The 23,797-nt window shown below is 60.1% G+C and overlaps 2 protein-coding genes across 3 annotated transcripts in view; one reads left to right on the top strand and one right to left on the bottom strand.

The window, feature by feature from the left end:
* The window catches only part of DENND2D (DENN domain containing 2D), a 12,487-nt gene extending 4,205 nt beyond the window's left edge, over positions 1–8,282 (bottom strand). The window contains exons 1-6 of the mRNA XM_027669173.1: positions 8,110–8,282; positions 5,848–6,020; positions 2,448–2,629; positions 1,851–1,963; positions 1,516–1,585; positions 250–327 (exon numbers count right to left, since the gene is read on the bottom strand). Of these exons, the coding sequence (XP_027524974.1) occupies positions 250–327; positions 1,516–1,585; positions 1,851–1,963; positions 2,448–2,629; positions 5,848–6,020; positions 8,110–8,282 (789 nt within the window). The remainder of the gene's footprint in view (positions 1–249; positions 328–1,515; positions 1,586–1,850; positions 1,964–2,447; positions 2,630–5,847; positions 6,021–8,109) is intronic.
* Positions 8,283–19,208: 10,926 nt separating this feature from the next.
* Positions 19,209–23,797, top strand: part of MYBPH (myosin binding protein H) — a 13,453-nt gene continuing 8,864 nt past the window's right edge. The window contains exons 1-3 of one of the 2 annotated variants that reach the window (XM_027669171.1): positions 19,209–19,540; positions 19,724–19,858; positions 22,710–22,877. In XM_027669171.1, the coding sequence (XP_027524972.1) occupies positions 19,216–19,540; positions 19,724–19,858; positions 22,710–22,877 (628 nt within the window). In that variant the 5' untranslated portion in view covers positions 19,209–19,215. The remainder of the gene's footprint in view (positions 19,541–19,723; positions 19,859–22,709; positions 22,878–23,797) is intronic. The other variant, XM_027669172.1, reaches the window with a different exon arrangement.

The following is a 23,797-nucleotide window of genomic DNA, read 5'->3' as shown; positions in this document are numbered from 1 at the left end:
CACCACGGGGACAAAGGGGGCCAACAGTGGGACAAAGGGGGCCACCAACGGACAGATGGGGCCACCACAGGGACAAATGGAGTCAACACTGGGATAAAGGGGGTCAACACTGGGCCACCACTGGGACAAAGGGGGCCATCACCAGCTCAAATGGGGTCATCACTTGGACGAATCGGGTTGCCATTGGGCCAGATGGGGCCACCACTGGGACAAATGGGCCACCTCTACCCAGAGCCAGCACACCCCTACCTTGGAGAAGAGCCCGAAGCAGCCCAGGCAGCTGATGATGCAGAAGACCTCCGGGAGCCGGACGCCCCGGCCAGAGGGCTGGAAGAGGGTGGGAAAAGGGTCTGAGCACCTCCCACCCCACTGCACCAGCCCCACCCTCTGCACACAGACCCCACTCCCCTCCCCCGAATTCCCAGTCGCTCCCTGGGGGATTTTGGGAGCTGGGCCCAAATTCAGGGATGCAGCTGCTGCTGGAGAAGCTGGGGGTGCCTGACCAGGGTGATTTGGGGGCCAGAGCTGAGTGTTATTGTGGTTCAAAGTCCTTGGGCACATTCCCAAACCCTCCTCCCAGCTAGACACATGTTCTCCAAGACATCCTGTCCCACCATCCTTGGGGCTAACCCTGCCTCCTGCTGCAGCAGGGACCACCAGGACGAGTTCCCTGGGTTTTTATTTCCCTTTCCTTCTGGTCTATCCTGGGTCCATTTGCTCCCTGCACTTTCCCCCTCCAGACATCCCATTCCCACAGCCTGAGCTCGGCCCTGGATGATGAACTGGGAAGGTTCACCAGGGATGGAGGGATGGGGGATCCAGGAAGTCCCCAAAACATGGCACAGGGGTTGCCTGTGGATTTATGTCCCCGTGGATTTATGTCCCCGTGGATTTATGTCCCTGTCCAAACCAGCAGCCAAGGAAAACCAGCCCAGCTCCCACTAACCCCGAGCTGCTCCAACCCGGGTTCACACTCAGCCTCTGCTCAGAGGCACATTTGTGGGATGGGGCTGAGGGCTCCCAGCTCCTTGGCTCCTGGATGGACACCCCCCCCACACCCCACCCTGATCCCAGGTGGGATTTGCAGCCACCCCGACCCACTGGAGCCAAGGGAAAGGAGCAGGGAAGCTGCGGAGATCCGCGGGGAATCATGGAATGGTTACAGCTGGAAAAGCCCTCCGAGATCCCCAACCCCAGATATCAGCCCAGCACCACCATGTCCGTCCCTAAACCTTGTCCCCAGGTGCCACATCCACATATTTTGGGAGCACTCATGTTTTCCTCCATCCAGCATCCGACCAAGCCCTCAGGAGAGCTCAGTTGTCACCAGCTCTGCCCGGCGGCTCGCCGAGCACGTCCCCGGGCTGGGCAGGGCACAGGGGGGTGGCACAGGGGGGTGGCACAGGGGGCTGTGTCCCCCCAGGGCTGGCCCTGGGCTGGGGGTGGCACAGGGGGGTGGCACAGGGGGCTGTGTTCCCCCAGAGCTGACCCCGGGTGGGTGTGGGGGGTCCTCACCAGCAGCCTCCGGCAGTACCCAATCTTCCTGCTGCCATCCACGTTGGTCAGCACGAATGAGAAGGTTTCACTGCAGGGAGAGAAAACACGAGGGGCTGGGATGGACTGGGATGGGATGGGGTGGGATGGGGTGGGATGGGGTGGGATGGGGTGGGATGGGAAGGGATGGGATGGGATGGGATGGGGTGGGATGGGATGGGGTGGGATGGGATGGGGTGGGATAGGCTGGGACGGGATGGGATGGGACAGGCTGGGATGGTCCGGGATGGTCCTTCCAGCCCTCGGGAGCATAGTAGGAGTGGGGGAGCCCAGCCCAGCCCCCAGAGGGGCAGCACCTTGGGAACTCGGTGACAGGGGCCCAGTTGTTGCCGTCAGGGAAGCAGAAGAGGGGGATGGCTGTGAGCAGACGTTCCTCCTCCTCCCTCTGGCCCTTCAGTAGGTTCTCACGCTGGGGGTGAAGGGGTGAGAGGGGGGTCAGGGTGGTGGGGGGTGCCCATCATGCCCAGGGATGGGGGAGACAGGCTCTGTCCCGAGTGACCCCCCGCTGGGCTCGAAGCACATCCCTGGACAATCCCCAAACCCCAGTTTCCCCCTCACTCACCCCATGGATAGTGAGGCAAAGCTGAGGCTCCCTCTGCAAAGGGGGAGTCTCCTCCTGTGCCACTTCCCCAAGGTGTGATTCCACCACTGTGCTCCCCCCTTTTGGGCGGGGGGTCTGGGACCCCCCGGGAGGTTCCTGCTGGGCTCTGTGGCCCCGGGTGGGGAGATGGGAGGGACAGAAGGTCCCAGAAAAGCCCCCAGCTCTGGGGCACAGGGTGTTTTTCTCTTTTCTTCCCCCTCCCCTGGATTTAATGATGGGGAGGGAACAACATCCCCTTTTTTCCCTCTAAATTTGGAAGGTTGGATCTGATCAGAAACAGGGCACTGAATACCTTTGGGAACTGGTAGGAGATTCTGGGTTCGTAGCGTCCCTCTGAGACCTTCTTGAGCGACACCACCACCAGGTACTCGAAGAAGAACTGCCCAGAGCAGAGGATCGAGCTCCTGTCCCCCACCTTCCCCTGGGGCACCCGGGGGGGGTTGTTTTCTGCAGCAGAGGCCTCGTCCTTTCCTTCTGTACTCAAAAAAAAAACAAACCAAAAACCTCAGATCAGAGGGAAATGAGGAGTGTGAGGTGTCCTGAGGGCAGGGTCACACACGGCCTGGCCAGAGGGGCTGGAGGGAGCCGGGACCTGGTGCCCCAGGACTGAACAGCTGGGAGAGAAGTGGCTTTCCTGAGTCTTTTCAGGAAAATCAAAGTGCCCTCAGACCCCCCCAGCCCTCCTGTGCCCCAGCCCAGGGTGGGAGGGCACAGGACTCCGGGGACACGTCTGCAGGGAGCTGTGGGAACCTGTCTGGAGCAGCTCATTGTGTCCCCTCGGGGGAAATGAAGAGCAAACAAACAGCCCAGGTCTTGTCCCAGCACCTCCAAAGGCTCCAGGGGGGTGAATCCCTGCCAGAAATCCTCAGTGCTGGGAGTTGCTGGTGGCAAGTGAGCTGCTCCAGGGTTTTTCCTAAAGCACAGCTCCCAAGGATTCCTGGGATCACACCCCAGTTCTCGTTGGGCCGGTTAGGCCCTGGGGAGTGTCAGCTCCCACACCCTGGAAAACCTGGAAAAAGAGGGAACAGAGCCCCAGCCAGCATCTCCAGGAGATGGTCATGGAGGGACGTCTGAAGCTGGGGAGGAGGAGCAGTTCAGTGCTGCCACAGCTCTGCCCTCTCCCAGAGCTGCTCGTGATTCCTTTGTCCTGGTTCCTGGCACAGGGACTGTCCCAGACTGGGCTCTCTGCTCACCCCGGGAGCTGGAGGAGATAAAACTGGAGCTGCTCTCGGGAACAACAGGCAGGAAAATAAACTGGATGAAATCAGTGGCTCCTGTGGTTTGTCCCCAGATCCCGGGGTTTGTCCCGCGGCTGTGACCAGATGACCCCATCTCCCTTCTCCACACATGGCCTCCTCCTCCTCAGGCAGTGCTGGTGGACATCCCACCCCATGTATCCATCCTTTAGTCTGGAAACACCTCTGCAGCCTCTCTCCGGGTCCTGGGGAGCTGATGGGAGGAGGTGACACAGTCCCACCATGGGATGTCCCTTCTCAGGGACCAGAAACACCTTTTACCAGCTCAGGGAGCCCTGGGGCTGCTCCAACTCCATGTGCAAAGTCCTCCCTCTTGACAAAGTGAAACTTATCCCAAAGAGGTGCCTTGGCAGCAGGGGCAGCCCAGGAGCGTTCCAAGGCTGAGGACACCTCTGGTTTGTCCTCCCTGGGGGTCCCCCCCGTGACATTCCGTGGAAAAGGTGGACAAAATGGGCTTTGCTTGTCCTGCTCCTCCTCGGGATGCTCCAGCGACAGGTTTGGTCCAATCCCACCCCCAGGGCCGGGCAGGAGGTTGTTGGGGGTCCCCAGGGACCACCCGGCTGTGCCCTGGGGGGGCTACTGGTGTCCCCCGTCCTCGCTGGACACAGAATCAGTTGTTTTCCCATCACCGGGGCAGGATGAGAGTCTGGTTCAATCCTGCCTTTCCAGTCCCGTCCTGCATTTCAGGGAACACCGGAGGAGGGGTTGGATTTGCATTTTGGCCGTGGGGTTTCCAAGTGAACGAGTCAAACCCGCTGCGGGAGGAGGAGGGGCCGCTCATCCCGGGCTTTGCCTCCGGCACATGGAGAAGTTTGGATCGCTGGCTCCGGCTGCAAACCCTCCTGGCAGAGCCTAAACCCCTCGGAGACAACAATTCTCCATCCCTGGGCTGGAAAAGGCGCTCTGAGGATGTCCGGGGTGCGCTGTCCAAATGTGGCATCAGAGATCCCGGTGCTTCCCGAACCCAGAAGGATTCCCGGCCCCTCGGCTCCCGGGAGCACAAAACACCATCACCAGACTCCCCCACAGCTCGTGTAGGGGAGACTCAGGGACCACTCGCGGCCCCCCAGCACCAGGAACATCCCCTCGGGAGGAGAGAGATGAGCCGGGTGGCCGGGGGCGATCACACGGCTCCTGGGTGGGGTTTATGTGGTCTCTGGGGGGGTCCTGGGGTGTTTGTGGGATCCCTGAGGGGGTTCTGGGGTGTTTCTGGGGTGTTTGTGGAGTCCCTGGGGGGGTCTTGGGGTGTTTATGGGGTCCTCGGAGGTTCTGCTCCTGGGGTCTCTGGGGTACATTGAGGGCACCTGGGCTGGGCCCTTCAGGGTTTCGGGGAGGGGGTCACAGGGTACATAAGGGGGTGTTAGGGGGATCCTGGGGTGGCTCCTCAGTGCCTGTGGGGTGTGGGGGACTATTGGGGTGCAGCCCCCTGGCCCTAATCCCCTCTGAAACACCCCCGGCAGTCCCGGGGAGTGGGTTTGGGGCCAGGGACACCGTGAGCAGTGAGAGGGGTCGGGTCCCCTCGCCGTGGATCCTCCCCCTCCATCCTGCGGGCACGGGGAGGGCAAAGGCTGCCCCAGGTTTTCCTCATGGCCGGGGCTGAGCTGCCGAAGTGGCACAACCTGTTCCCTTCCTCCCGGAACAGCCAAAGTCTCCCGAGCCGGCAGGACGGTGTGGGGGCAGCTCAGCTCGGGGGGGAAAGGCTTTGGCTTCATCCAACCTCTCCTGCTGAGCTGGGAACAACCTGGGTGGCACCCAGAGCCAGAGCCAGCGCTAAACCCCGGGGAGGGGGCACAGAGAACTCTTCCAAAACCGCTGTCCCGCTTTGCTGCGGCTCCAGAGATCCGTCGGGCCAGAAAACCCCGATGAACCATCGGGAAAAGCTCACAGATCCCAAAAGATCTCAACTCCTGCCGTTCCAAGGACTCTGCAACGCCCACCGGCCTCGGGGGCACCGCGTCCCTGCGGCTCCCCCCGCGGGTCCCCCCAGGATGTCCCCGTGCCATGTCCTGGCATTCCTGGGATGTTCAGTGGGAGTGCCCCTGGGATGGGGGAAAGCCCCCGGGGCTGCGGTGGGATCAGCTGAGACGGGGTGGGATCGGCTGGGACGGGGTGAATCCCCCGGGATGAGCTGATCCCCCGGGATGGGGTGCAATGCCGGCTCTGGGGTGATCCCCCGAGGACGGGGCAGCTCCGGGAGGTGCGGGGGTCCCGGGGGCGGCGAGGCCGAGCGGGGCTGTGCGGGGGCAGCGCGGACGGGCCGGGCTGGAGGGCTCCGAGCCGGGGTCGGTCCCGTCCGTCTCACCCGGCACTGCCCTGGAACGTCCTCGCTCCCGCGGCCCCGGGGACGGACCTGTCCCGACCCCGACAGTGACCCCGATCCCGACCCCGACCTCGGCACCTCCCGGAGCCCCTCCCGGAGCCGCTCCCGGCTCTCACCTCTGCGCCCGGGGCGCCGGAGGCTCCGTCGGAAGAAGCTGCCGATGGAAGAAGCCATGGTGGCCCCGGCGCGGAGCGGCCCCCGGGCGACCCCGGAGCGTTCCCGGCGCGTTCCCGGAGCGGCCCCGGCGCGGCCCGGGGGGAGGGCTCGGCTTCCGCCCGCCGAGCTTTCGCTTTCCCGGGGGAGGAGGGACGGGGCGGAGAGGAGGAGGAGGAGAGGGAGGAGGAGGAGGGAACCGGGCAGCACCTGGCACCCGTCGGGCACCGGGGACTTTCCCCGGGAGCGGGGGCACTGGGGCGCGGGGGGACCGGGAAACCGGGAGAACCGGGAATGGAGGGCCGGGGAGCATCGGGAATCAGCGGAGCGGGGAGCCGAGGATGGAGGAACCGGAGGTGGGGGATCCGGGAATACAGGGATGCGGGGAGAACCGGGAATGCGGAGGAGGAGTCAGGAGCGCCAGGCACGGGACTGGGAGCACCGGGAATGGGGGAGTCGGGAGCACCCCAGAGCATGAGGCTGCATGAGGAGGAACCGGGAATGAGGCATCCAGGAGAACCGGGCACGGAGGGAACTGAGCACCCCCACGAACGGGGTTGGGCACCCCGGTGGGGGGACGAGCACAGCCCAGGCTGGGGCACAACTGGACACAGGGTGGGAACGGGGGCACGGACCCCGGGGACAAGGGATGGCTTTGCCCTTCACCACAGGGGTGGAAACATCCACCCCCAGCGCTCCAGCACTGCCCACATCCTGCTCTGTCCCCCCCCCCCCGAGCCCTTTTCTTCACGGGAACCCCCCAGAGCAGGGCACGGAGGTGACACGGATCCGTCCCCTCCAGGGCACGGGGGTTTTTGGGGTCTCCTGCTCTGTGAGGTGATGGGGAATCAGCCCATCACCCACCCCAGTGATGCTTCATTCCCAGGGGCTGCAAGCTCCTCCCGGCTCTGCTCGGGAGTTCCGGAGTTGTACTTTCCCTCCAGATGACGTTTCTCCACCAGTCAGGGATTTGTTCCCCCTCCCAGGTGCTTCATCCAGAGGGAAGAACAGTTCCTTAGTGCTGCAATCCCGGCTCTCCCTGTCCCGGAGCTGTTCGGCTTTGCTGGGTGGTTTTATTGCCCCAAACCCGCAGGGAAAATCTCTCTAAAACCAGTGATCCCTTTAAAAGAAAAAAATCCCCCTTTCCCATCCTCAGCTTGTCCACACCCCTAATATTTCCAATGGGACAGTGCTTAGACAGTAATTAAAGATACCTTCCAACCCAAATAATCTCTGTTCTGGTAATTTAAGTAGTTTTTTACCTTCTGTGGTCTAATTAAACACACGGAGGGACCTCGGGCACATTTATTAGGGCTGCCTGTGTGATGAGCTGTGCACAGTTCTTGGCCTCAGTGGGGCCGTTTGCAGCTGTGGAGCAGATTCCCTGTACCAAATATCCCAATCTTCCATGTTTTGCAACACCTCCCATCATCCCCTTCCCTTTCCCGAGTGTGGGCCGGAGCTCGAGAGTGGGTTTGCAGCCGGGGGGAACGGCCTTTGCCAGCTCGCAGAGGTGCTGGATGCTTCCAAAATCCATCCCCACCGGGACATGAACCTCTGATCCAGCCAGGATTCTACCTCCTCCTTGAGGTTATCAGGGAATTGCTGCTCCAGGAGTCATTTTCGGACCGTTTTTGAGTGGGTGGCAAAGTATTTGTGCTTCCCAGAGGAGGGAGCAGCAGTTTGTTTGCACACAGGGCTTGTTCCCAGGACAAATTTCCTCCTTGGCATGAAGGGAAAAGAAAAAGTTCGGGGGTTTCCCCCTTGGTTTTGGAGGAAAATTACTACTTTCCTGGAAACCAGTGCCACCGGAGGAAAACAGCTGCTGCCTCCAGTCGAAAGAAATCCCCGAATTCTTTGATTTCGTTCCCAAATACACAAATCTTTTCTGCTTTCTCCCTTTAAGGAAAATCTCCGGCCACGATCCCGCCTCGATAACGCCTCGATTCCTCTCAAGCGGCTCCTGTGCGGGAAGAAAAGCACCGCGTTCCAGCCCCCAACACCTCCCTCTCCCGAGGAAAACACTGTCCCTTTGTGCCCCCGCCCAATCCAGCGAACCCCGCTCTGCCGAGGGAGCTGAAACTGCTTAATATTCCCACTGAAAGCTCTTTTCTGCGGGAATTCTGCCGCCCACCGGGACAACAAACGGCCGCATTGTGGTCCCGGAGTGGCTCCGCTTCCCTGGGCGGCCTCACGGACTTTTGCGTTTGGGACTTTTTCCCTACTGGAAGCCTCCAGTGGTGCTGAACACGCGCTGGAATTCGGTTTTCTGCGGAATATCCCGGTGGGAGCATCGCACTGGGAGCGGGGTGTCCTCAGTGCCGGCAGCCCGCTCGTCCCGCAGCCTCCTCCTTCGGAGGAAGGTTCGGACTGTCGCCCCTCGCTCGTCCCGGGGCATCCTCACCCCTTTCCCACCCCCTCGCTGCGTTCTGGGAGAGGATAAAGGTGCCGGAGGAACTCGAGGGAGCTCCTTGTGAGCTGTTCCCATATTTCCCGTCGCATCCAGGCTGGGATCGGGGCTCGGAGACACAGGAGGGGGTCCAGCCGCAGAATCCTGGCAGGGAGATCATCGAGGGCGTCCCGAGGTGTCCCGAGGTCCTCTCTTCCAGCCTTTCCCATGCCAGGGAGTTTTTCCCACTGGATGGCAGCATTAGAGCAAGGAAAACACCCTGGGAGACTTTGCGGGAAGAGGGACCTCCCCTGGAGAGACTTTTCCCTCTGGTTATCTCGGCTCCTGGAGAGACTTTTCCCTCTGGTTATCCCACCCCCCCGAGGGGTTTTGCTTGGGCTGAGGACAGGTGGGTTCAGTCTACTTGTGTTTGCAAAATTCCCGCCACCGATTCCTCTCTCTCCCTGCCCTGTTTGGTGCTCTGTGGTCACTCCCAGCTCCCAAAAACGGGGTTTCCTGGAACATCCTCTACCTCTTCCCTCTGATGCCTGTTCCTCTTCCCTCTGATGTCTGTGGGTGCAGGGGGATCTCCTGGGACAGGGAGGTTGGGGCACTCTGAGCCATGACCAGGAGAAAAGCAATCCCAGACTGGGCAGGGAAAAGAGATATCAGCCCTTATGGAACACCAAACTCACGGCTTCTAAATCCCCCAAATCCCTCCTTGTTCCAATTTCAGGGGTTCAGAGTCCCCCCAGTCAAAGTCACACCCCCTCAAAATTACCCATTTTTTCCATGGAAGAAGCTTTAGGGCCCATTCCTTTGGAGGGGGGGGAAGGGGCTGCAGAGGAGGCTGCAGAGTTCCCAGGGACTGGGAAACAAACCACACTGACCGTTTTTCCTTTCACTTCATGGATTTAAACCCCAGTTCCCTGGTAGGGCTCCAACCCCCAACCCCAAACCAGGGCTTTAAGATTTACTGATCTCATACTCAGTGCTAGTCCCACACCCATTCCTGACCCCACACCCGGCACTGACCCCAGAGCCAGCACTGACCCCACTCCCAGCACTGACCCCACACCCATTCCTGACCCCACAACCAACACTGACCCCACAACCAACACTGACTCCACTCCCAGCACTGACCCCACAACCATTCCTGACCCCACAACCAACACTGACCCCACAACCAACACTGACCCTACAGCCAACACTGACCCCACAGCCATTGCTGACCCCACACCCAGCACTGACCCCACAGCCATTGCTGACCCCATATCCAGCACTGACCCCACACCTCTCCCCATCTCCTCCTAAAATCCAGGATTTCCATCCCGCTCCCCCTCCAGGAGCTGGGGGGTCCCAGTTGGGCAGCACCCTCTGGTTCCCCTGGCAGACTCCAATCCCGACCCAGTCCAGGTTGTGGGATTCGCTAATCCCGAGGCATCAGTGGCATCCGGGGTCGTGATTTACTGCGGGTTTTGCCACCCCGAGTCCTTTCCCAAAGGCCAAGCTAAGTTTACGCTGGGATCGGATGACGGGCCCTGGCAGCTCCCTCCCCTCTTCCCTCCGGGTGGGAAAGGACGGCCCAGCTCCTCCTGCATCCCCCAAAAAGGGGGGAGACGGCAGGAAAAAGAGGAACCCCGAGGGTGTTGCCCCTTTTCCAGGTGCTGGGCGGGATTGGGGCACAGCCCGGAAGCTCACGGGGACCCCCAAGCTCTGCTGTGCCAGTGCTGGTGCCGGGACAGCAGGGAGGTGTCCCCTACCCAGCCTGGCCGTGTCCCCTGCAGGTTGTGACAATAAATCAGGTTCTCGCCTCCAGCGGCAACCGGGGCTGGGCCGGAGCCCCGCACGTCCCTCGGGATTCCTGTGGGGTTTGACCACCCCCGTGAGATCCCTCGGAGCTTTACAGGGGCTGGGTGGGAATGACGCCTCTGGCCACCATTCCCAGAGGGATTCTGGGGCGTTTCCATCCTGTGGGAAGGGTGGGATACCCTCCACGTGTTGGGAAGGGTGAAGGGTTCCCCATCCAGCCGCTGGGTCATGGAATCACAGACTGGTTTGGATTGGAGTGACATCAAAGCTCATCCCGTCCCACCTTTCCATGGGCAGGGACACCTTCCACTTTCCCAGGTAGCTCCAAGTTTATCTAACCCAGCCTTGGGCACTTCCAGGGATGGGGCATCCTCTAGGAATTCCATCCCAGCCCCTCATCACCTTCCCGGGGAAGAATTCCTTCCCAATATCCCATCCATCCCTGCCCTCTGGCAGTGGGAAGCCATTCCCTGTGTCCTGTCCCTCCATCCCGTGTCCCCAGTCCCTCTCCTGCTCTCCTGGAGCCCCTTTAGGCTCTGGAAGGGGTTCTCAGGTCTCCCCAGATCCTTCTCTTCTCCAGATGAACCCCCCCAGCTCTCCCATCCTGGCTCCAGAGCAGAGGGGCTCCAACCCTGGAGCATCTCCGGGGTCTCCTCTGGACTCTCTCCAGCAGCTCCACGTCCTTGTGCTGTTGTTCCCAGGGCTGGAGGCAGCTCTGCAGGGGGGGTCTCACCTGAGGGGGCAGAGGGGCAGGATCCCCCCTCCCCACTGCCCCTGCTGTGGGATCAGCCCAGGGCATGGGGGGTTCTGGGCTGGGTCCTGTCCAGCCTCTCCCCCACCAGCCCCCCAGGTCCTTCTCTCAGGGCTGCTCTCGATTTTTCTTTGCCTCAGGATTTCTCCTCCTCCTTCAGGGGCAGCTCTTGGAAAGCATAGGATCCCTCCCCCTCTGTCCTTTGTCCACGGATCCCTCGGGGTCTGTGCCCCCTCCCCAGCCCCTGCACATGAGCCACCTCCAGCCTCGTCCCCTCTCTCCCTGTCCTTGGTCACCCTGGGCTGGAGGGGGTGGTTTGGCCTCCTCTGCCAACATCCAGGTGTCCCTTTGGCACCGCTGTGGGCAGAGCAGGACGGAGTATCTTCCTTGTAGGTTATTGGATGGACAGATCCCCCCTGTTCCCTGAGCCCCCGGCCCGGTCCTGCTGCCCCACAGGGCTTTGGGGGGCATGTTCCCCCCCGGAGGTCACGGGGACAGCGGCTCCGGGGCAGTGACCCCCTGGCAGGAGGAGCTCCCGCATCCAGGACAGGGCTGGGCCACCCCTGGCTTTGGGGACAGCAGGGACTCTTAGGAACAGCCTCTTCCCAGAGTTTGGCACGATATCCAGGGGATTTCGGCGGGGCCAGCCGGACTGAGCGTCCCCGTGATTCTCCCTGGTGGCAGCGGGGAAGGGATGCAGCTGGAATACCCCAAACTGGAGTGTATTCACAGTTTACTGGAACCTGGAGGGAGTCACTGGGATTTCGGGATGCTCCAACCCCTCTCGTAGTCTCTCCCGACACAGGAAACTCTTCGGGGAGGGGACACGGTTGGGAGGTTCTCAAGCAAAGGTGTTTGGGTTAGAGAGGGACGCGGGATGGATCCAGGATGCGGGGATGGATCCAGGATAGGGGATGGATCCAGGATATGGGATGGATCCAAGACGTACTGTCCCATCAAGGGAGCAGATCCCATTTGCTTCAGAGAATCCTGGGAAGTGACAACCCTCCCCAGACCCCCCCAGCCATGGAAGGGACAGAAGCCCTTGTGCCACCACCTTGTGCCCTTGGGGACGTCCCTGGGGTGTCGCTGCCCCATCTGAAACGGGGTTGATCCCAGTGTCACCAGTGTCCCCAGGGCCAGGAGGGTTCTACCCCAGTGCCACCAGTGTCCCCAGGGCCGGGAGGGGTCTGTCCCAGTGCCACCAGTGTCCCCAGGGATGGGAGGGGTCTGGTTGCCCTCCAGAGACCCTGCCTGGGGTGGGGAAGGGGGTAGAGGGTACAGTGAGAAGAGGGGCTGGGGAGGGCAGAGGGAATGGGGTGAAAGTGGAAATGTTTAAGGCAAGGAAAGGAGAGGGGGTGGATGTGAGGAAATATGGGAAGAGCTGGCAGGGGAGTGTTGGTCCCACAGGAGGGACTGGGGAGGAGCAGTGGCCTTGAGGGACACTCAGGGTGACCTTAAGTCCTCGATGGAGGTAAAGGGGAGCAGAGGGAAAGCTGCAGGTCAGATGGGACCTGGAGTGTCACCCCAATGTCATGGGGCACCCTGGCAGGGGTTTCAGTGCCTCAAAAACTCAGGGCAGGGCTGGGCACCCTCCTGGGGACCCACAGTGACAGGAGAGGAGCAGAGCAGGCTCTGAGGGGTGGTACCTGTCCCTGTGCTCCTGCCGGGCTCCTGCTGGCACCGGTGATCCCAGAATGGGGGCTGGTGGAGCCCTGGGCTGAGCTCTGCCCTCCCCCTTCTGCTGCAGCCCGTCCCGGCTCCGCGCTGGCCCCAGGGCTGGCACAGCTCAGGGACAGGAGCGGGCGTGTGGCTGCGTCCCCTGGGCACAAATATCCCGAACAAACCAGTTTTGGGACACTTGGGGGCTTCCTGAGCACCCGGTTTACCGCAGGAGGAAAAGCCGAACCGCCGTTTGCAGCCCCGGAGCAGGACCCGGTGGGGCAGGAGGCGACAGAGCCCTCCTGGCGTCCCCGAGCCCTGGTAGAGGTGACTCTGGGCAGAGCGGGGCTGGCCTGTCCTGCCTGTCCTAGGTGAGCTCCTGCTGGCAGCCCCGGAGGGAGGGTAGGGCTGAAAAAAAACCCCCAGAACCCGGGCAGACCCCCCTGTCCGGGCTGGCCCCGCTCCCGGCAGGTGACGGATGCGGTGCCAAGGTGCGTGAGGGTTCCTGCCCGCCCGGCACGTCCCGGCCCGGGGCAGCTGCCGGGGGTCACGGCCCTCGGGCAGCTGCTGGTCCGGGGGGTGCTGTGTCCCCCCTGACAAGGCCGGGAGGGGGATGGATCCACGGAGAGCGCGGGGGAACCGCGGCGGGTGCAGGAAACGGAGTTTGGGAACGGCCGCGGCTCCCTCGGCAAAATGAGGCGGGACTTTGTTCGCTGGCACAGGGACTTGGAGCGAGTAATTCCTTGGGGTGCAAACAGAGTAGGGTAAAATATCATCCAATTATATATTACTGAGCCATTAGAGAGTGGCCAAAGGAGGCAGCGAAGATGGGGAAGGGCCTTGATTTGAAGCCGTGTGAGGACACTGAGGGCACTTGGTGTGTTGAGCTGGAGCAGAGGAGACTGAGGGGAGACCTCACTGCGGTTCCAATTCCTGGGCAGGGGCAGAGGGGCAGGGACTGAGCTCTGCTCTGGGGGACCAGGGACAGCAGCCAGGGAATGGCTGGAGCTGTGTCAGGGCAGGCTCAGGTTGGATCTCAGCAAAAGGTTCTTCCCCCAGAGGCTGGTTGGGCACTGCCCAGGCTCCCCAGGGCAGTGGGCACAGCCCCAAGGCTGCCAGAGCTCCAGGAGGGTTTGGTTGATCCTCTGGGGCACAGGGTGGGACTCTGGGGCTGGGCCTGTGCAGGGCTGAGGGTTGGACTGGATGGTCCTTGTGGGTCCTTCCCAACTCAGCATATCCTGGGATTCTGTGAGTCTGGGATTCTGTGGTTTCTGATTCTGTGGTTCTGAGGTTGTGCCTCCCTGGGATGGTTTTCCCAGTGCCGTCCCCAGGCTGGAGGGGACACGGAGCCCCTCCCTGGCTCAGCTCCCTGTGAGTCATGGGGCAAAATGGGGCCATCCCTGTCTGGGTGTTCCTGCTGCTCTCCCCCACCCAGCTCGGAGGAGAACGATCCCAGTACAGCCCCAAAACAACCCCCCAAAGAGCCAGTTCTCATTTGAATTCCCAGGTCCTACCTCCGGCAGCTCCTGATCCCGGCGGGAATTCAGGGCTGGGCCCCCTGTGCTGCTGTGGGAGCTGGTGGGGAGTGAACCCCAACTGATCGTGGAATTAGAGAATCATTTAGGATGGAAAAGACTCTTCAGATTGAGTCCAGCCCTTAGCCCAGCACTGCCACGATCACCCCTGACCCTGGTCCTCAAGTGCCACATCCACACATCTGAGGTGTCCCTCCAGGGATGGTGACTCCAGCACTGCCATGGGCAGCTGTGCCAGGGCTGGGCAGCCCTTTCCACGAGGAAAGAAGATCCAGTGAATCCACTTGTTGACCGTGAGCACTGCTGGTGTGAGCCAGGATAGATCCAGGGATTCCCCTGGAGCAGGAGCCTGGACCAGCCAAGGGAAGCCCATCAGGCAGGAGATGTCCTTCAGCATGGACATTTTAGAGACAACACTCGATGGAACTCCAAGCCGGGGGGTGGCCCCGCAGCCGGGGGAGGGTTTTGGGAGCGGAATTGGGATCGTCCCAGCCCAGCCCCGCAACCCCTGCCCGCGGTCATTGCTGGGGGGTGAAGTAAGAGTCCACTTGTGTGTGACAGACCAATGGAAACCCTGTCCGGGGCCCACCTGCCACTGTCCCTGCCCCTGACTCAGCGCCCGTGAATATCGCGGTGACAGTGAGGTTGGAAACGCAGGAGCCGGGGCTGGGAATGGGGACGGGACAGGGCGGTGGGAGGTGGGAGGTGCTGGGCAGGGCACGGAGCCATCCCCGCTGCTGTTTGTGGTTGGCCACTGGGTGTTTTCCACGTGAGCTCCCGGGGTGTCTGGAGGTCTGACTTAACTCCTCTGGAGGTCTGAATTAACTCCCCTAAAGGTCTGACTTAACCCCCTGGAGAGGGGCCCGGCAGGGGCAGGAGGGGGAGCAGCTGAAGGAGGGGACAGCCCCGCTCAGGAGCTGTCACCAGGAACCAGGGACACAGAGGGGGTTGGGCACCTCCCGCCTGCTGGAATCCGGGGGGTCCGGCTGTTTTCCTGGTCCTTTGAGGTGTCTCCCACGGACTCCGTGTGATTTGTTCAGAGCTGGGTGTGGCCGATGGCAGGAGGGGAGGCAGCTGAAAGGAGGGGACAGCCCCACTCAGGAATCATCTCCAGTGACCACCAGTATTATCCCCCCAATATCGGGGTTTGGGCACCTCCCTCCTGCTGGAATCCAGGGGGTCTGGCTGTTTTCCTGGCCCTTTGAGGTGTCTCCCACTGACTCATGCTCACTGTGATGTGTTCAGAGCTGGATGTGGCCGATGGCAGGAGGGGACAGTTCCTGCCCTCTCCTGTTGAGTGGCTCTGAATGTGTCCCACTGGGGACGGTGCTGGGAACTCTCTCAGTCCGGGGTGTCCCCCTCAGCCCTGGGTGTCCCCTTCCCATGCTGGCACAGGGGGTGGGTGACTCTCCTTGCTGACCATCCCCTGGAGCCTGGCTCTGTCCCCTGCCCATGGACCTGCTGGTGACCCATGGTGACCCAGGTGTGACATCCCACTGCTGTCCCAGCCCTACTGGGGTGCAAAGAGCCCCCCAGGACCCCCAGAGCCGTTTATGGGACGAGCAGGGAGGATGTCACAGCTCCAGGGAGCCCTTCCCACATGGATGAAAGGAGCTCTTCCTTTATCCCGGGCCTTTGGCATCTCAGCTTTACGAGGCACAAGTGGGAAGTCTCCCCACCTCCTGTCTAATCCTGGAGCCTCATTTAGGGATGGTCCTAATCTCTGGAAGCCCCAGTGTTTGCCCCAGCTGTTGGAAGGATCCTCCCTCTCCCCGTTCAGCTGTCGTGGTGGGGAAGGCGCTGCTGAGGCTCCCCCTCATTCCCATCCGGCAGGGCTCTGATTTCCTGGAAAAATCTGGGGGGATGGATCAATCCAATGCTTTTGTGGGACAGATTTACCCCTTTGGAATGGGGCCCTGTCCATAAACCCAGCTGGGAGGTGCCTGTGCTGCGACACCAGGGGGTTGGAAGGGCAGTGGCACGAGGAGGATCTGATCCTTTGGGGAATAAATGACACGGTCCCTGTTTAGACCCACAGTTACCTGGAAGATAACTGAGGAAACACATCAATGCCCTGGAAACGTGGGTTTAAAAACCAATTGATAAAAGTCCCAGCTTTCTGTAGGAAGAGATCTTTTCTCCCTGGGAATCAGGGAGAACCTGCATTTCAGAAAAACCCTGAAACACTTGGAGTTCCAGGCAAAATCGGGTTGATATTTTTAATTACCACTAAATTTTTAATATTCAACCCTCCCAGCTACCTGCAGGAGGAGCCAGCACAGCCCCCTCTGGGTGACATTCACTTCCATGCTGAGGAGGAGGATTTTATTTCCACCACCAGACTCATTTTCACTGGGTCAGAATCCCAGAACATTCCGAGTTGGAAGGGACCCACGAGGACTATGGAGGCCCAGCTCTGAGGTGAACGGTCCCTGTGGGTGTTTTAGGTCCCTCACCCAAACCTGGGGGCTGAGACGCCCCATCCTCATCCCTGCTGGGTCCCCACCAGCAAAGCCGTGGTGGTGGGAACTGGAACCTTCATCCCGGATCTGGTGCCTCTGAAATCCTCCAACTCTGAGCTTGGCCAACTCGCCGTGGTGCCCCTGCCATGGAGAGCAGAGCTTCCCAGCTGGAGTTTGCTCAACCCCTGCTGGAGTTTGCTCAGTGTGAGGTGTCTTGTGTGGATAAACAAGATGCCAAAAGGCTCCAGTAACGTGCCCCGGATAAGTCGGGGTGATAAAACCCTGTTGATTCATTTGCACTTGAACTATGAGTCACCCTGTGAGTCAACAGAGCAAACGGCACCCAAACGTCATCCAGCAGGTCAAAAAACCTCGAGTTTTGTTCAAATAGAGCAAAATTGTTGCCTTGGTGTTCTTCCTTTCCCGGGGAAAGTGTTTCATTTTCAGCCCTGCTCCCCCAGATTGAACCTGGACAGGAACCCGTGTGCTCATTTCCTGATGAGCCAGAGTGGTGGTATTGATTTATTTTGCTTTCAGAGCTCTTCAAATTGCTTTTCTTCATCAAAAGAAACCTACATTTTCTTTTCTTTACAACAAAGTGTTTTCAGTGCAGATTAAACATCGAGATCATCTTTGGGAAAGGCACAGGGAAGACTTGTGAGGATTATGGATGTCTGTGGGAGTCTGGAAATGGCCACCTGTGGAAAGAGTCATCAGCGCATGTGGAGGAGTCAAGTGGAGGGGTCAAGGCAGGGTGGAATCCCTGAAGGTCAAGGTGTGGAGGAACCAGAGCTTCTCCCATGGTGCCCTCCATGCCAGACCCACTGGGAGCCAAGGGCAGCTGGAGGAGTTCAGATGGAAGATCTCCTCCAGCCCTGGGCAGCAGCACTGTCTCCTCTCTTGCCAGAGCAGCTGCAGGAGATTTTCTGGTTTGTGACCCACTTGGCAAGTCCGAGCCTCTCCAGGATGCTCCGGGGGGCAGGAGGAGCTGCCTTGCCTGGCCATGGCAGCAGGAGAGTCTGGGAGTGCCCTGTCACCTCCCCCTGCCTCAGAGAGCTCATCCCTCAGGCATCCCGAGGGTATTTAGGGGAAGGTTTTACTGCCACATTCCTCCTCATGGGGAAGGTAATCGAGGAACATCTGGGGTATCACATAGTTGTGGAGGACACGGGCCCTCCCTGGGGCACCGACACCAGCTCAGGCTGTCCTGGCCTTGTCCTGCTGCCAAACAACCAGGGCAGAGACAAACATCCCTCCCCAGAGCAGGAGGGTCCTGCTGCTCCAGCTGGGAAGCATCATCCCCCAGGCTTTCCTCTGGGATGTCCCCACGTCCCTTCACAGACCAGGCCTGGCCAGGGGGGCTTTGATCTTTCTTCTCTCCCTCCCACCTCTGGGTGGCCACAGTTCCTCTCCACCCCCAAAGAGCCACCCCTCGGTGCCAGGCTGGGTCACCTGGCCCTGGCAGAGGACAGGCCTCGTGGTCTGGCTGCCCTGGAGGTGCCTCTTGGCCCTGCTGTCCAAGGCTGGGGGTGTTCCCTGGGGACCACGGAACCAGGAGCCTTTGGAGCAGCACCCAGGGGAGCCAGGCCTGCTTGGTTACCTCCCTGCACACAGGGAATCAGCTCGGGAACAGGGAAAACACTCTGACAGCCCAGATTTGAGGAAGGACAGGGATGCAGAGACATCTTTAGGAGTGTCTCATACATGGGAAGGGAGGGAAACACAGGCAGGCAGGGGGTGGGGGGTTGTGTCCTGTAGGATTAAGGGGCTTTCCTGTCTCAGTGGGGGGATTTGGGGTGAATCTGGGTTGGGGGTGAACAGGAGGGTGGTTGGTCATGAGTTCTGAGGGGATCAGGCTCCGTGGCCAAGGTCCTGGTGGGATAGGCAGGGCAGAGCCTGGAGGACATGGCACAGGGCTGGGGAGGGATTGATGTTCTCCAGAAACGTGGGTGGGGTGTGGGGGCAACTACATGGGTTGGGCCAAATGATCCCAAGGGTTTTGTTCCAACCCCAGAAATTGTAGGATTGAGGGAGGGGGGAGGACGGAGGGAGCAGACGGCTCTGGGGTTCCAGGGGCTGTGGGAGAACGGGATGGGGAGGGGGTGGGTTGGGGGGGTCAGTGCAGGATTAACAGGGCTGGGGGGGTATGGGGTCAGTGCTGAGGCTGGGGAAGGCACGAGGGGTCCAGGGGTCCCTGGAGAGGCTGAAAGGGGACATGGGGGGCAGTGGGTGGCTGAGGGGGTAGAGGTGGGGCTTGGGTAAGCCCCGAGCTAGAGGGGTGCTGGGGACAGGAGCCATGTCCCCAAAGAAAGGTGACCCGGCCCTGTGAGAGCCCGGGGGGGGCCGAGCCCATGTGCTGCCATCCCATAGGAGGGGGCGGCGGGGGCTGCTGAATGTGCAGGTCCTGGGTGGCTATTCCTGGCCCGGCCCGCCTGCGCGGGCAGATTGGTTTGCAGGGGGGTGACAAGTGGCAGATTGGTTTGCAGGGAGGTGACAAGTGCCAGCCCAAGCCTATAAAAGTCACCGCAGCCCCTGTCCTGGCTCAGTGACCCGGTTTCCCCGTCCCGGAGCAGAGGGGACACACCTGAGCGAGGATCCCACCGCGGAGCCCGAACTGGGAGCAGAGACCTTTTGTGTGGAGCAGGAACCCCAGAGCAGGGCGGAGCCCCCGGAGCAGAGCCCCCAGACCCCGCTGGCCCCCAGCCCCCGGCTCTGCAGCGATGACGGGGAAAACGGCCCCTCCGGCCAAAAAACCCGCCCCGGCGGCCGCCAAGAAAAAAGTAGCGCCAGCCCCCAAGGAAAAGGCGGCTCCGGCCCCCAAGGAAGAACCAGCCCCCAAGGAAGAATCAGCCCCGGCCCCCAAGGAAGAAGCGGCCCCTAAAGAAGAAGCGGCCCCTAAAGAAGAAGCGGCCCCAGCCCCCGCTGCTGAAGAGCCCCCAGCCCCCGCTGCTGAAGAGCCCCCAGCCCCCGCAGAAGATTCCCCAGCCCCACCAGCCGAACCCCCGGCCCCCGAACCTGAACTCCAGCCCGAGAAACCAAAGGAAGGTGAGGACGGGACGGGACCCTGGAGCGGAGCAGGGCTTGGAGGAGTTGGGGGGGGTATCGGGGTGAGGGGACGGAGGGGTGAAGGCATCCAGGGGGTTTTGCTGAGGATCAGGAGGGTGGGTGGGCTGAGGGTGAGGGACTGTCCTGGGGCAGAGCCTGCCCTCACACCCCGGTTTGTTCCAGAGCCTCCCAGCTCCCCCCTGTCCTTGGCCGTGGAGGAGGTGAGTGAGAATTCCTTCACGCTGACCTGGAAAGCCCCGGAGCACACGGGCAAGGCGGGCCTGGATGGATACGTGGTGGAGATCTGCAAGGATGGAAGTAGGACCGGGCTTTCCTGCCCCTGAGCACGGAGGGATGGGGTGTGTTGTGCGGGTGTGGGGTGGAGCTGGACACACGTTTCCCAGGCCACCAACTCCCTTTCTTTGCCCGAATTGGTTCATTTTAAATTGTTATTTTATTTTTTTTTCCCATGGAGAAGTGGGGCTTCCTGTTGGCTTCAGATAGTTGGGATGTCTCTGGCAGGGGGTTTAATGTTTTAATGTCACTGCTGTGTCCAGCTGGAGGGTGGAGGAAGGACCAGCCTGCCCTCTGAGGATGGTTCCTGGTGAGCTCCAGCTCTGCAGAGACCTGGGGTTGGGATGGTGATCCAAGAAAACAGGAGGAAGAAGCTCAATGCTGCCATGTTTACCTAAAGAGAAGCAGGGAAGGAATGGGGATGAGGTGGGAGGAAAGGATCCCGGGCAGGGCGAGAGGGGCTGGAATGTGTCAGCAGCCCTGTAGGAGGGTGGGTGGGTGGAGGGGGCTGGAGGGTGGCAGTGATGGTCTGTGGGTCTCTAGTTGCATGGCTGGCCTGTGGAAGGGGGGGTGGGGAAGATTCGTGTTTTGAGACCTCTCTTGAAGCCGTGCTGGGGTGACAGTGGGTGACCCACGTGTCTGGTGGGATCTGCAGGGGAAGGCTGGGGCTGGTGGGCTGGGGCTGCAGGAGCCTGGAGGGGTTTGGGGGACCCAGGTGGTCCGAGGGCCTCGGGGAACTCGATCCTTGGCTGTTCAGCTCGTGGCACACACGGTCAGCATGTTCTTGGCACATTCTTGGCTCCCATCACTGGGCTGGGGACAGGGGACAGCCACAAGCAGGCCCTTGTGTGGCACAGGCAAAGGTGCAGCAGTTCCTGGAGGGAGCTGGGTGGCAGCCACCCAGAGGGCACAGTTTGGGAGCTCTGCTGGGCCTGCCTGGGTGGCAGGAGAGCTCTAGCCACGCTGTGACCACCACAGGGGCTCTGTGACCGCTGTGCTCGGGCTGGGGCATGGCCCTGGGTGGGTAAAACCTGGTGAGGTTTGAGTGAGGGCTGGGCTGGGCACTACCAGCCGTGAGGGGAAAGAGGAGCTGGGGAGATTTGGCTGCTCTGATGGCACTGACAGGGAAAACCTTCCTGCTCTGAAGGGGCAACCCCTGGTACACGGGGGTCACTTTAGGGACACCCAGGCCTCTGGTGACCAGGGCAGTTCGTTTTCCAGCTGAGGAACCTCCTCAGAGGTTTGGCACAAGGCAAAGCTGTGTCAGCTGGGGGATGGGGGGGTGTTCTACCCCTTGACTGTGGGGTGGGTTTGAGATGCCCCTTCCAAGCAGGAAGCCACTGGTGAAGGGAAAGAGCCCCTGGTGGGATTGGCAGTGACAGGAAAACCTCCTTGGTTTGAAGGTGGCTTGGCCTGGACAGGTCCACGGGGCTGGTGGCATCTTCCCTGGAGGGCAGGACATGCTGAGGAACATGGGGAGCCCCAGTGTTGCCCTGGGGCAGTGAGAGGGGCAGACTGGCAGGAGAGGGTCAAAGGATTTTTGCTTTCAGAAATGTCTGTGGTCAGCAAGGATCAGGTTTGCTGGACCATGATGCCTTTTCTTGTCTGCAAACAACCTCCTGCTCCACTGCTGAGCTTCTGCCAGCTCTTCATACCCTGAACTTTATACCCAGCTCTTCATACCCAGCACTTCATACCCAGCACTTCATAACCCAGTACCTCATACCCAGCACTTCATAGCCAGCACTTCTTACCCAACACTTCATACCCAGGACTTACCCAACACTTCATGCCCCAACACTTCATACCCTGAACTTCATAACCCAATGCTTCATAAACCAGGACTTCATAACCAACTCTTCGTATCCAGGACTTACCCAACACTTCACACCCCAACACTTCACACCCAGCTCTTCATACCCAGTACTTCATACATGGACTTCATACCCAGCTCTTCATACCCAACACTTCATATCCCAGAACTTCATCCCCAACACTTCATACCCCAGCATTTCATAAGCAGCTCTTCAGACCCAACACTTCATATCCAGCTTTTCTTACCCAGTAATTTATACTCAGCAATTCATAACCCAACATTTCATAGCCAGAACTTCATACCTAGGACTTACCCAACACTTCACACTCCAACACTTCATACCCCAAATTTCATAACCCAACGCTTCATAAACCAGCTCTTCATATCCAGGACTTACCCAGGACTTCATACCCAGCCCTTCATACCCAACACTTCATACCCCAGCAGTTCATATCCCAACACTTCATATCCCAGAACTTAATTCCCAACACTTCATACTCAGCTCTTCATACCCCAGCATTTCATACTCAGCTCTTCAGACCCAACACTTCATATACAGCTCTTCTTACCCAGCACTTCATACCCAGCGTTTTATACCCAGGACTTACCCAACACTTCATACCCCGAACTTCATAACCCAACACTTCATAAACCAGTGCTTCATACCCAGCTCTTCATACCCAGCACTTACTCAACACTTCATAAACCAGTACTTCATAACCAGCTCTTCACACCCAGAACTTCATACCCAGCTCTTCATACCCTGCAATTCATAACCCAACACTTCATACCCAGCTCTTCATACCCAGGACTTACCCAGGACTTCATACCCAACACTTCATCCCCAACACTTCACACCCAGCTCTTCACTCCCCACACTCCTTGGCAGAGGGTGCCCGACCTCCCCTCTAAGGTCCCTCCCTGCTGCCCCAAATCATTCCATCTTTCCCAGGAAGGGGTTCTTTGGATCACTCCTGGGGGGCTCCTGCTGTCTGGGGGGGTGTCTGTCTGTTTGTCTGTCCCTGGCACACCTGAAGTTCTGTGCTGGGTCCATCCCAGGTTCCGAGTGGAAAGCTGTGAACCAGGAGCCTTTCCTTTCCACCCGCTACACGATCCCAAACCTCAGCTCCGGAGACAAGATCCACGTGCGGGTGATGGCCGTGGGAGCTGGCGGATCCAGCGCCCCGGCCACGCTGGAGCAGCCCGTGCTCATCAGGGAGATCCTCCGTGAGTACTGCCGAGTGCCGGGAGAAATCCCTGGGAATTCCAGGGTGAAATCCTGCAGAATTCCTGGGTGAAATACCTACAGAATTCCTGTATGAAATCCCTGCAGAATTCCTGGGTGAAATCCCTACAGAATTCCTGTCCATCCCTGTGGAATTCCTGGGTGTCCATCCCTGCAGAATTCCTGGGTGTCAATCCCTGCAGAGTTCCTGAGTGTCCATCCCTGCAGCCTCTGCCCCTCTCACACATCACATCCAACCTCTGGCCCAGACCATGGAACATTCCTGGTTGGAGGACCCACCAGGACCATCCAGTCCAACCCTTGAGCGAAAGGACCAAACCCACCCCCCGGAGCACCGCGCTGCACCCAACAGATCCAATCCCAGATTTTGGGGTTATTCTTCGTGCCTGCGCCCAATTCCCTCGGGAGGGAGAACCTTCCCAACCTCCAGGGGCTGCTCCTGCAGCCGGGGAAGCTCTGGGGGTGAAGGACTTACCGGGCAGAGCCGAATTCCCGCGGCAGGAGCTCGGCGTCTGTGTCCCTCCCTGCCCATCTCCTCCCCCTGGTCACGCTCTCATCCCAAAATTCCCCCCGTTGGACAGTTCTGTTTGTTTGGTTCACGGGAGGCGGGAGCTGCTAGTCGGGACCGTGGGAACTCCAATCACGCTGAACTCTAATCACGCTGAACTCGCTAATGAACGAGTTGCTCCCGTGCCTGGCAGGGCTCACATTCCTGCCGGGATGCTGCCGCTGGATGAGGCTTTGCTGGTTCCTGCTCAGCAAACGGCACATTCAGGCTCATTCTCCATTTCCAAGGAATTATGAACTCCCAAGTTTTCCTGCTACCCGAAGGACATCTGGGATTTTACAGCTGCTTAAAAATAGCAATAATGCCAACAAGGGTTATTCCAGGAACCATCAG

This window comes from Corapipo altera, unplaced genomic scaffold (genome assembly GCF_003945725.1).
Source record: "Corapipo altera isolate COAL_440 unplaced genomic scaffold, ASM394572v1 300, whole genome shotgun sequence".
In the NCBI taxonomy this organism is placed as follows: domain Eukaryota; kingdom Metazoa; phylum Chordata; class Aves; order Passeriformes; family Pipridae; genus Corapipo; species Corapipo altera.
The sequence above is the reverse complement of the archived record's forward strand: the minus strand, read 5'-3'. Positions and strand labels throughout refer to the sequence as shown.